The 12,943-nt window shown below is 41.4% G+C and overlaps 1 protein-coding gene across 2 annotated transcripts in view; it reads left to right on the forward strand.

Moving 5' to 3' along the window:
• Xkr9 (XK related 9) overlaps positions 1–10,217 on the forward strand; it is a 39,696-nt gene extending 29,479 nt beyond the window's left edge. The window contains exon 4 of one of the 2 annotated variants that reach the window (XM_021168640.2): positions 8,032–8,998. In XM_021168640.2, the coding sequence (XP_021024299.1) occupies positions 8,032–8,660 (629 nt within the window). In that variant the 3' untranslated portion in view covers positions 8,661–8,998. Of the gene's footprint in view, positions 1–8,031 lie in introns of both variants that reach the window. The other variant, XM_021168649.2, reaches the window with a different exon arrangement.
• Positions 10,218–12,943: the final 2,726 nt, after the last annotated feature.

Raw genomic sequence — 12,943 nt, forward strand, 5'->3', positions numbered from 1 at the left:
CATCTTCTGAGATCTTCTTCAATTTCTTTCTTTAGAGACTTGAAGTTCTTGTCATACAGATGTTTTACTTGTTTGGTTAGAGTCATACCAATGTATTTTATATTATTTGTGACTATTGTGAAGGGTGTCCTTTCCCTAATTTCTTTCTCAGCCTATTTATCCTTTGAGTAGAGAAAGGCTATCAATTTGTTTGAGTTAATTTTATATCTGGCCACTTTGCTGAAGTTGTTTATCAGCTGTAGGAGTTCTCTGGTGGAATTTTTGGGGTCACTTATGAATACTATCATATCATCTGCATGATATTTTGACTTCTTCCTTTCCAATTTGTATATTTTTGGCCTCCTTTTGTTGTCTAATTGCTCTAGCCAGAACTTCAAGTACTATATTGATTAAACAGGGAGAGAGAAGGAAGCCTTGTCTAGTCCCTTATTTTAGTGGGATTGCTTCAAGTTTCTCTCCATTTATTTTGATATTGGCTACTTGTTTGTTGTATATTGCTTTTACTATGTTTAGGTATGGGCCTTGAATTCCTGATCTTTCCAAGACTTTTTTTTGTTTGCTTGTTTTTCTTTTTCTTTTTCTTGCTAGCGTATGCTCTCTTCAGTTTCAAAAAAGAGGCATTCAGAGCTATGAGTTTTCCTCTAAGTACTGCTTTCATTGTGTCCCACAAGTTTGGGTATGTTGTACCTTCGTTTTCATTAAACTCCAAAAAGTCTTTAATTTCTTTCTTTATTTCTTCCTTTACTAAGTTATCTTTGAGTAGGGCATGGTTCAGCTCCATGTGCACGTGGGCTTTCTGTTGTTTTTGTTGCTATTGAAGACCAGCCTTAGTCCATGGTGATCTGATAGGATGCATGGGATTATTTCAGTCATCTTGTATCTGTTGAGGCCTGTTTTGTGACTGATTAAATAGTCAATTTCGGAAAAGGTACCATGAGGTGCTGAGAAGGGTTTTTTGTTTGTTTGTTTTTTTGGATAAAATGTTCTATAGATAGCTGTTAAATCCGTTTGCTTCATAACTTCTGTTAGTATCACTGTATCTCTGTTTAGTTGGTGTTTCTATGATCTGTCCATCGATGAGTGGGGTGTTGAAGTCTCCCACTATTATTGTGGGAGGTGCAATGTGTGCTTTGAGCTTTAGTAAAGTTTCTTTTATGAATGTGGGTTCCCTTGCATTTGGAGCATAGATGTTCAGAATTGAGAGTTCTTTTTGGTAGATTTTTTTCCTTTCAAGGGTATGAAGTGTGCTTCCTCATCATTTTTGATAACTTTTGGTTGAAAGTTGATTTTATTTGATATTAGAATGGTTACTCCAGCTTGTTTCTTGGGTCCATTTGCTTGGAAAATTGTTTTCCAGCCCTTTACTCTGAGGTAGTGTCTATCTTTGACACTGAAGTGCGTTTCCTGTATGCAGCAAAATGCTGGGTCCTGTTTACCTATCCAGTCTGTTAGTCTATTTTTTTTTAAATGGGGAATTGAGTCCATTTATGTTGAGATATCATGGAATAGTGATTGTTGCTTCCTGTTATTTTTGATGTTATTTTTATGTGTGTCTATCTTCTTTTAGGTTTGTTGAAAGATTACTTTCTTGCTTTTTCTAGGGTGTAGTTTCCCTCCTTGTGTTAGTGTTTTCCATCTATTTTCCTTTGTAGTCCTGGATTTGTGGAAAAGTATTGTGTAAATTTGGTTCTGTCATAGAATATCTTGTTTTCCCCATCTATGGTAATTGAGAGTTTTATTGGGTATAGTAGTCTGGGCTGGCATTTGTCTTCTCTTAAGGTCTGTATGAGATCTGCCCGGGATTTTCTCACTTTCATAGTCTCTAGTGAGAAGCCTGGTATAATTCTGATAGGTCTACCTTTATATGTTACTTGACATTTTTCCCTTACTGCTGTTAATATTCTTTCTTTGTTTTGTGCATTTGGTGTTTTGACTATTATATGACAGGCGGAATTTCTTTTCTGGTCCAATCTATTTGGAGTTCTGTAGGCTTCTTTTATGTTCATGGGCATTTCTTTCTTTAGGTTAGGGAGGTTTTCTTTTATAATTTTGTTGAAGATATCTACTGGCACTTTAAGTTGGGAATCTTTACTCTCTTCAATATCTATTATCCTTAGGTTTGGTCTTCTCACTGTGTCCTGGATTTCCTGGATGTTTTGGGTTAGGAGCTTTTTGCCTTTTGCATTTTCTTTGACCTTTGTGTAACACAAAGTGTCAATGTTTTCTATGGTATCTTCTGCACCTGAGATTCTCCCTTCTATCTCTTGTATTTTGTTGATGATGCTTGCATCTATGACTCCTGACCGCTTTCCTAGGTTTTTGGTCTCCAGGGTTGTCTCCCTTTGTGATTTCTTTGTTGTTTCTATTTCCATTTTTAGATCAAATCCTTCACCCGTTTTGTTGTGATTTCCTGTAATTCTTTAAGTTATTTTTGTGTTTTCTCTTTAAGGGCTTCTATCTGTTTACCTGTGTTCTCCTGTATTTCTTTAAGGGAGTTATTTATGTACTTCTTAAAGTCATCTACCATCATCATGCGATGTGATTTTAAATCTGAATCTTGCTTTTCTGCTGTGTTGGTGTATCCAGGCCTCACTGTAGTGGGAGAAGTGGGTTCTGATGATGCCAAATAGCTTTGGTTTCTGTTACTTATGTTCTTGCCCTTGCCTTTCACCCTCTGGTTATCTCTGGTGTTATCTGTTCTTGCTGTCTCTGACTGTGGCTTGTCCCTCCTGTTCTCACAGGTGCGTTGGCACTCCCAGGAGGCTAGCTCTCTCCTGGCGGTATTTGGGTATGTTATCACTGTGGCACAGGATCAGCTCTGGGCACAGAGGGAAATTGGAACACTCCTGTGCCAGGCTCCTCCTCAGTCCCTGTGCCCTGAGGATTCTAGGCAGGTACCTCTGAACAGAAGCGGTGGTCTTACCTGTGCTCACAGACTTGTCCACACTCCTGGGAGGCTAGTCCTTTTCTGGCAGTATTTGGGTGTGTAGTGCTGTGGCACAGGAATCAGATAATCTTAGTTATTTTTGAGTTAATATCTTTAATCTTGATATCAATTCCTGTATTTTCCAGACATCCATGTGGGAGGAGTGGTGGATCTCTTGAAATATGTGTAGTCTCATTTCTTCTGTCATATGGGTTGGTAATCTGGTATTTTCTACCACCTGCCCTAATGTTTGGACATGGGCAAGTTTCTAGTCCAGATTATGTCATCTTTTGAATATTCAGGGTGGTCATGGAATATAGAATCTTTTAGATTCAGGGAAGTCAGGGCAAGAGGCAGTGGGACAGGCTGCTTCATCTGAAACTGGATCTTTGTTTTTTTTCTTTTTCTGCTATCTCAAGTAGTGAATGATGGCCAGCTTTTTAGGCCCCCATAGAGCCCTTACTAAGGAGAGGATTTTTTTTTTCTTGATATTCTTTTCTTCTGTCATCAGAAGGCCTTTCTCCCTATAAACAGCCCCATGTATGTGAGAGGTAGTAAAGACATACTGGCTATCAGTGTCTCTGGTCTTTTTTTTTTTTTTTTCCCCTAGCACTTTGGTTAGAGCTATTAGGTCAGCTTTTTGGGCTGACATTCTTGTCAGGAGTGGCTCTGCGCATATGACTTTGGTGTTTGAACACTGTCTCAGCATGCCTCTGTTCATACTGAATGAGGCTGTCTGAAAATCTGGTCTAGTCCCATGGATGTGGACCAAACTGTCCAAGCAGTCATGTAGTGGTCCTTTGATGTCTGGGTTAGGCAGCAGACTAGCTGAGCTTAGGGCATCTGGAGCCTGAAAGGGGGCTTTAAGAGGAGAGACTGGTAATGAGTCATTTTGGCATTGGCTATGGTCAGGCTTTGGCTCAGTGACAGTTTCTTAGCATCCTTAAGCAGGAGGCTGTAGCTTTGTTGATGTGTAAACAGAGGGTTCTGCTTCTGGCAATGGGGTCCAATGTCTTTGACAGGGAGGCCATTGGCTGGTGCCAGGGCCCTGATCTCTCATCCATGAGGAGATGGAAAAACTAGTCACTTTTGGCAACCCCAAAGCTGGTGTAGAAATTTTTTTCGGGCCCCTGGATCTAGGGAGGTCACCTGTGGTTGACAGAATAGGGCTTTTTTTTTTTTTTTTTTTTAGCAGAGGCTACATAGTCTTAAGTTTTTCAGGGCCTCTAAGATGTCCTCAGTCTTTTTTAGACATTTTTGTTTGGTTTATGTTGTTATCAGGAGGTCATTTGTAAACTGTAAGTTTTATTAGCCCTAAGGAAGCTAGTGTGTTTTTTCTCTATTTTCAGCATCATCCTGGGCATCTTTTAAGGCCAAGGTTTGATAGGCTCCCCTTACCCCTGGGGCATTTTCTGACCCAGTGGATGCTGCATCTTCCTCCTCCTCCTCCTCCTCCTTTTTATAATAAGTACACTGTTCTTTTTCTAAGTGGGGGTGTCTTTGGTCCTTAAGGCCCCTCTTATCTTTTTTGTAGAAGTCAATTGTTTTAGACGTGCCCTGTACAGGTAGGCCATGGGCCCAGCACCAGAGCCTGAGTATTGGTTTATAGAAGCCATTTGTTTCAGCCATCTGTTAGAGTCTTTGGTTTGGCTGTGGCTGCTAAGAGAATCTTTGTCAGATCATGAGTCTGTTTCTTTTGCTCTTCTACCTGTCTTTTTTTTTTTTTTTTTCTATTTTTCTGTCTCTATTAAACACTTTTTCTTTGTCATTATCTTTTAGATTCCAGTTTCTTGTTCTTGAACCCTTTGGAGTTTCCTGATATCTGGGGTTGTCTAGTTAATAAAGACTAGAACTATTGCTGTTTTTCATTGTCTTTGGCGAAATTAGTGGCTGTCTTTCAGCTGCTTTGATATCTGCCAACAGAACCTGGAAGATTAAGAGTCTCTCTTTATCTTTAGTGGTGTTGAAGTCCCAATCTGGGTGGATTAAGAGAAGCCAGTATCGGGGGCTGGAGAGATGGCTCAGTGGTTAAGGGCACTGACTGCTCCTCCAGAGGTCCTGAGTTCAATTCCCAGCAACCACATTGTGGCCCACAACCATCTGTAATGGGGTTCTGATGTCCTCTTCTGGTGTGTCTGAAGACAGCTACAGTGTACTCATATGCATAAATAAATAAATCTTTAAAAACCCCGTGTTTGTTACCCAGAAACTTAAAAAAAAAAAAAAAGAAGAAAGAAAAGCCAGTATCAATAGCTGCTTGGTGAGTTCCTCCATGGGACCAGGAACCAGTTTCCTGGCCTCTGTCTGTGGTGAGGAGAACTACACGGGCTCTTCGGGGTGAAGAGGACTATCTCTAAGAAATTAAATCTCGAGGGTTGTCTGAAAAAGGGGGAGTTGTGAGTTCTCTAGTTAAAAAGTCACTAGTGGCAAAGGGCCAATAGTGATGAGGTTGGTTTCTTTGATCACCGATTGGCCCAGCTGCATGAAAGAGCAGGATGACAGACTCAGGCTCCAAAGTCCAATTTTATCTATAGTTCAATCTTTGGGCAGAGGGTGTGGAGGGTGGGCAGAGCCTGGAAGAATTTAGTCTGAAGTCCTCCTGGGTTGTCTGTCATCTTAACATAGTATACCATCTTGTTTATTCTAGCTCTGGGTAGTGGCTGCACTGAGTGCCCTAAGGCACACGGAAGGGAGTGGTTGTTGCTTCTCAGTTTGCTAAGCATGGCAGGATGGTGTCAGTGGAGACCCTCTCCTCACAACTCAGAGGCTATATCTGTTCAGATAGGGAGAAGGGCAGCCATTCACTGAGCAAAATGAGTCTGTTCTAAGCTCCAGCAGGGAACATCTGCCCACCCAGGACATCTCCTGCCCTGCTGTCTGGGAACTCATCTCTCCACTCAGCATGGGAAGTAGATGGGAAGTAGGCTATGAGCATCAGCTTTCTCACTTAAGGACTAAAGTATTCGTAGGCAACCCTTCCACTGAAAACATGGCATTATATACGATACTTAGAAAGACTTTCCTAAATGCAAAATATCTGAGGTAACATATGGAAGTGAGGATGCTCTCAGAAAAATATCTGATGTAATATATGGAAGTGGGAATGCTCTCAGCCTGACTAGAACTAATAAGGCGTTTGTACCCTGAGGGCTTTTCTGAGTCTCACAAACAGGAGTCATCAGTTTTGATGACTTCCCAGAGTGTGGGAGACAGAAATCAAGTGTGAAGGAAGGCAAATGCTAATTACAGGAAGCAAAAATGCTCTAAAAGAAGAAGATATAGTTTCTGAGAGGTTAAAAAAATAGCCCCAAGCCAACACAAACCCTATTGATGTCATGATTAAGTGAACATTGAGGACTTTTGCTAAACACCATTTTGTTTCTCTTTGGGGAGTTGGAGGGAGAGGGCTGGAGGACGGCCATGTTTATATGTGCCAAGCTTTCCTTTCTCTGAATGGGAAGTGAGTGAGCAGGTCCACTACAGATAAACTCAGACTGTGCTTTGTGTAGAACTATGACAGTGTGTGTCAAAGGGACAACTAAGGGAGCTACAAGGGACATCTTCTGGGGGTTACAGCTCACTGTCAATGGAGCTAAAGTGAGTGACTGCTGGGTTCTTCAGGGACTGTAGAACTTTTAAAACTATGCATATGCATTAATTTGGTGGAGATTAAAGCCAGGCATGGTGGTGTACACTTGTAATCCCAGCACTCAGGAGCAGGAAGCACACACCTTAACTTGAGTTTAAAACTACCCTGGGGGGAATGTCAGGGCCAAAAGAATGGGAATGGGTGGGTAGGGAAGTGGGGGGCGCTATGGGGGACTTTTGGGATAGCATTGGAAATGTAATTGAGGAAAATATGTAATAAAAATATTAAAAATTAAAAAAAAAACTACCCTGGACTACATAGTGGACTCTGTTTCACAAAACAAAACAAAGCAAAACACAGCAAAAATAAAGCAAAGCAAAGCAAAGCAAAGCAAAACAAAGCAAAAAACAAAACAAAACAAAACAAAGCCAAGCCCCCCACCCCAAAAAAATCCCCCAATATAAAAACACATCACATGGGCAGGAAAGATGGGTTATCAGGTAAGAGTACTTACTGCTCTTGCACAAGGTTAAGGTTCAGGTTCCAAAAGCCATGTGATGACTCATGATTATCCCTAACTCTAGCTCCAGGAGATCCAGTGTCCTCTTCTGACCTCCACGGGCACCAGGCGCATGTAGGCAAGACAGCCATAGATATAACATTGAAAAAAACAAAAACCCAACACACCAGATAATTTAGGAGAAAACAGTATTGTAATTAAAGAATAGGAGAAAAGTTAAGTCCAGATTCTTAGTGTTTTGTGCCAAAATCAAGAGAGGAGAAAGACGTTTGTAAGAAGATTCGTCAAGAAACGTCATTGGAAATCTGGCTGTACATGTGTAGACCTCAGATACTAAGTACTCGAAGGGACTCATATTCTATATTCTCTGTGACTATTTCTTTCTGTCTTTGCTTATATTTGCTTTCTTTTTAAACCATCCTCTGCTTTGAGTGAGATAGTAATGACTTGTATTTTCAGAACAGTAATGAACTTCTGTTGTGCCAAATCTATAGAACTTTGTAAATTTTGGAGTCTGTTTGTTCATATGATTTAGAGTCTGTAGGTTCTGAAAAATTATTTTGTTAATGATGTATACTTATGTTAAATTTTCTTTGTACCTGTCTCATAATCCATTAAGCTATCTCCCAGTGAATTAAGTATGGGTATAGGGTTAAAGCCAAATAGTGTAGAAAACCAAGACTTACAATTGTAGTGTTTAGCCAAAGTATTATTTATTGAATCTATTCAAGATAATTCTAAAGTAGTATGATACAGTTGATTAGCCTACCAATAAATATAAGTTCCATCACTTTCTAGTTGCACAATAAGAGTCAAGGAATATATTTCTTCAAACCTCAGCTCTACTAATGCAATGTGGGGATATAGAAGAATTAGACATATAAGCTATGGCATGTGTCTACACTGCTACAGCATGCATGGCACATGCTGGTTTACTGTTACTAATATTACTGTTACCATTTCTAATCTAGTGTGTTTTTTGTTTTTCTTTTGTAGGCATGGTCATCATGGTTTCCTGCTGTGCTATTTCTTGGTCAACTGTTGACTATCAAATAGCTTTAAGAAGATCATTGCCTGATAAAAATCTCCTCCGAGGACTCTGGCCCAAACTCATGTATCTCTTTTACAAGTTGTTTACCTTGTTATCCTGGATGCTGAGTGTTGTACTTCTGCTGTTCGTAGACGTGAGGGTTGCTTTGCTTCTGCTGTTATTTCTTTGGATCACAGGCTTCATATGGGCATTTATAAACCATACTCAGTTTTGCAATTCTGTAAGTATGGAGTTCTTATATAGGATTGTGGTTGGATTCATCCTTGTGTTTACATTTTTTAATATCAAGGGGCAGAATACCAAATGCCCAATGTCTTGTTATTATACTGTAAGAGTGCTAGGCACCCTGGGAATCTTGACTGTATTCTGGATCTACCCTCTTTCTATCTTTAACTCTGACTATTTTATCCCTATTAGTGCCACCATAGTTCTTGCTCTTCTCCTTGGGATTATTTTTCTTGGTGTTTATTATGGAAATTTTCACCCAAATAGAAATGTAGAAACACAACTTGATGAAACTGATGGAAAAGCACCTCAGAGAGATTGTAGAATAAGATATTTTCTAATGGACTAACTTGTGAATTCATGAGAATTTTTTTTTTTGTTTGTTTCATTGCCTAGTAAAGAAAATGTCTGTCATATGTATGTGTTGTTACTTAGTTTATCACCTCTGTCTGAAATGAGTTATGGCACATGGTGAATGAGAGCATAATAATATTTTATGGTTTAAAATAATTTCTTCTTTGTGTTGCTGAGGATCAGGTCTGCACATGCTATGTAAATATTCTACCACTGAGTTGCACCCCCAGCCATCTCGCTGGTTCCAAAGTCTTGAGTATTGAGATAGTTGCTTTCTGTCTGACAGAGCTGCCATGTTGTTCCTCAAGTGGAATAAACAATGTGGTCCCATAAGGCTCATAGTGAGCTTCTCTGCAGTTTTGCCATCATTGTTCCTAGGACCGCTGTACCTACCGTGGACAACCGCAAGAGGAAGCAAAGAGTAGAGCATCTTGTCCTCCCTACCCCCCAACTCTCTTCAGTCAACACAGGGCTTCTGAGTTGGAACCAGGATGATAAAGGGATGGAGGAATATGAAAACAAATTCTTAGGGTTGGACCTACTGTGCTCTCTCTGTGAACTCCCCAACTGAGAAACAGAAAGCAGAGTCTGAGAAGACTGAAAATTTGTTGTTTACTGATTGTACAGTGTTATAGACACATTTTAATGAGTCTATAGTAATTATACATAACAATGGATGTCATTATGTCATACAGGATGGAATGCACTTCAGTCATGTTCACCCTGCTTCCCCTCTTGCTCCACTATTAGTCCTGCTGACCCATCTTTCCCAACTAGCTCCCCTCCTTTTATATCTTAATTTTCTATTTTTACAACTCAATGAGTTTCAATGCGGTTGTTTACAGGAGCATTGGCAATTTATGTCTTTCCCTTCTCAGCAACCATTGACTGACTGTAAAACTTTAGTGGGGGGTGGGCCTCTCCATGCTCTCTCCTTCCTCCATAACAGTGCCGATGGGCTCACTTTCCCATACATAGCTTTGAGTTCAAGAATGCAATAGTCATGTAACTCCTGAAAGTCAACATTCTAGACTACCCCCACCTGCAGATCTTACATTCTTTCTGATCCTTCTTTCAGGCTGGTGCCTGAGCTTTGGAGGGGTGACACCAATGTCCCATTACAGCTGGGCACTCAACAGTCACTCATTCTCAGAAGTTGACCAGTTATCTGTCTCCACGGTCACCAGTGAGCACTGCACAAAGAAACTTCTCTGAGGAAAGCTGACTGCAGTGCCAAACTATCAAGATGGGGGTTTAGAAGGTGATTGATGGGCACATCACATCCAAATAGCAAGGCAGCAGTTGTAGCTTCCTCAGGGTCTACAATGTGCCCCAGCCACAGGCTTGTAACTAAGCTTTCAAAACCAGCTGCACAATCCCTCTTGTGGAACAGGGATCAAATCTTCTTGATATAATATGTCTTAATTATTATCTCTGACAACTAGTTTTAACTCAGACTTTTTCCATTAATTTATTTGGTCACTTTACGTCTCAATCACAGTCTTCCTCTCCTCCCAGTTCCCCTTCACAAGCTCCTCCCCTTCCCCCTCTTTTCCTCTGAGGAGGAAGACCCTGGGTACCAACCCACCCTGGCACATTAACTCACTGCAGGACTAGGCACATCTCTCCCACTGAGGCCAGACAAGGCAGCCCAGTTAGGGGAACATGATCCACCAGGAGGCAACAGAATCAGGGACAGTCCCCGTTCCAGTTGTTGAGGCACCTGCATGAAGACTAAGCACACATCTGCTTACATATGTGGTGTGTGTGTATGTGTGTGTGTGTATGCTAGGTCCAGCCCATGCTCTTTGGTTGGTGGTTCAATCTTTGGGAGACCCCATGGGTCCAGGTTAGTTGACTCCATTGGTCTTCCTGTAGAGTCCCTGTCCCCTCAGGGCCCTCAATCCTTCCCCCAACTCCTCAGTCTAATGTTTAGCTGTGGGTCTCTGCATCTGTTTCTATTGGTTGCTGGATGGAGCATCTCAGAGGACAGTTATGCTAGGATCCTATCTGCAAGCATAACAGAGTATCATTAATAGTGTTAGGGTTTGGTTCTTGCCCATGGGGTGGGTATCAGGTTGGGCCAGTCAGTGGTTGACCATTCCCTCAGTCTCTGCTCCATCTTTGTTCCTGTACTTTTTGTAGGCAGGACAAATTTTGGGTTGAAGGTTTTCTGAGTGGGTTGCTATCCTTATTCCTCTACTAGGAGTCCTGTCTGACAACAGGGAGTGGCCTCTTCAGGTTCCATATTCCCCACTGCTAGGAGTCTCAGCTGGAGTTACTCTCATAGACTCCCTGGAGACTCCCCTGTCCCGCATATCTAGAGATGTTTTCTGTTCACTCTCCAGGCCATCTTTCCACAGCTTTCCAACCCTGATTCCCAGCCCCGCCCCCATTCCCTTCCCCATCCTCTCTCACACCCAGTTCCCTGTTTCCATCCACATCATATGACTATTTTATTTCCCATTCTGCGTGATATTGAAGCATCCTCCCTTGGGCCCTCCTTATTATTTAGCTTCTTTGTGTCTATGGATTATAGCATGGTTATCCTGTACTTTATGGCTAATATTCACTTATTTGAGTACATACATGCATGTCCTTTTGGGTCTGGGTTTCTAGTTCTATCCATTTGCATGCCAATTTTATGACGTCCTTGTTTTAATGGCTGAGTAGTATCCCATTGTTTTAGTGAGAAGCACATTTTGGTTCTAGGAGGAATTAGGAGGATGCTTCATGAGGCTGAGTTCCTGAAAGTGTCAAAGCTTTCCCCAGTAAGCTGCCTTGGACTCAGTTCTCTATTCTCCTCCTTAAGGCTTCGTTGCCATGCGAACTAAAGTCGAAGTTTACGATTGTCTGGACAGCCTTCTGGCCTTGGCACAAAATGGGGGATCTCCTTCACTAGCAGGACTTCCCCTTCTCTGACCTTAACCCCCACGTGCCTCTACCTACAGCATGCCATGAAACCTTAACCCCCACGTGCCTCTACCTACAGCCATGAAACCTTAACCCCCACGTGCCTCTACCTACAGCATGCCATGAAACCTGAGATTACAAATTCAGCTTCTTTCTCCTGGAAGAACCTGTTCAGCTAGCACCTGAGATTCCCAGAATGCCTCTCGATGTTAATAAGGCACCAGGGCCTTAAGCCTTCATCCAACGACATTTGACCACACAGGATGTTTCTGACACCCCCACTCCATCTCTAAAGCTACATAGTCCTTGAATAATCCCAAGTGAAGTTGATCTGTCTCTCCATACTGGTCCTGGTGTGTCATCTTTACTTTACGTAATTCAAGGGCTTCCGAATCTCTGCTCCATTTGCTCTCCTCCAGCTGATAATTCTGGGGGAAGGGAGGGTCACAAGGCTTAATGAATGAATCCTTAAAAATGCATTTTCTGTTACCAATGGAAAAACTGGACACATCATACTTATTCTTATAATAATAAAAAGAACCTGTTGAATAACTCTTGAGAAGAACAAACCTAAAAGATCAACAGATCACAAGAATCAAAGCTGTTTGAGAGCATTAACTACTCTGTTGGTCATGTTGCCAGGCCCTGTTGACCCAGAACGGATGTGAATAGTCTGGTGTTTGCAAAGGTCTAATGCACTGACAAAAGCCAACAGACAAGCTTTTAGAATGTTTATTGAAATAGTAGCAATTTTCATTTCCTAGTAGTAGAGATAAATAATAAGAGGTGACTATATTTATATAATTATATAGATTTTGAAGAGTGCAGTAAAATACTCCCTGTGCTTTTAAAAGTAAACAGCCCTGGGTAAGAACTATCTAAATAAACTCTCTCTCTCTCTCTCTCTCTCTCTCTCTCTCTCTCTCTCTCTCTCTCTCCCTCTCTCTGTATGTGCACACACACACACATGTGTGTATTCATGTATGCAAGTGCAGATATGCATGAACCACAGTACAACTTGGAGTGTTGAACCTTGCCTTTCCTCTGTCGCCTGCCTCTGTTTCCCATCTCATAGATGTCTCATGCATCCCATCATTGCAGATGTGTGCTTCTGAACATTGATTCTAGGGCTCTGAACTCAGACAATGGTGCTACCCAGTGAGCAGTTGCCCCTCTAGAGCTGGAGACTCTGTAGTTTACCTTGGGGACACCATTCTAACATGTTTTCCATTAGACTTGATTCTTGTATGACTCTCTTGTCTGTCTGTCTGTCTGACTCTCTTTTCCAGATATAGAAGTTTGGATTGGTAGGGCATCTTTTGCCTTTACAAGTATTTATTTCATTATTCAGTAGTAATTCCATTC

The sequence above is a fragment of the Mus caroli genome, chromosome 1 (genome assembly GCF_900094665.2).
Source record: "Mus caroli chromosome 1, CAROLI_EIJ_v1.1, whole genome shotgun sequence".
In the NCBI taxonomy this organism is placed as follows: domain Eukaryota; kingdom Metazoa; phylum Chordata; class Mammalia; order Rodentia; family Muridae; genus Mus; species Mus caroli.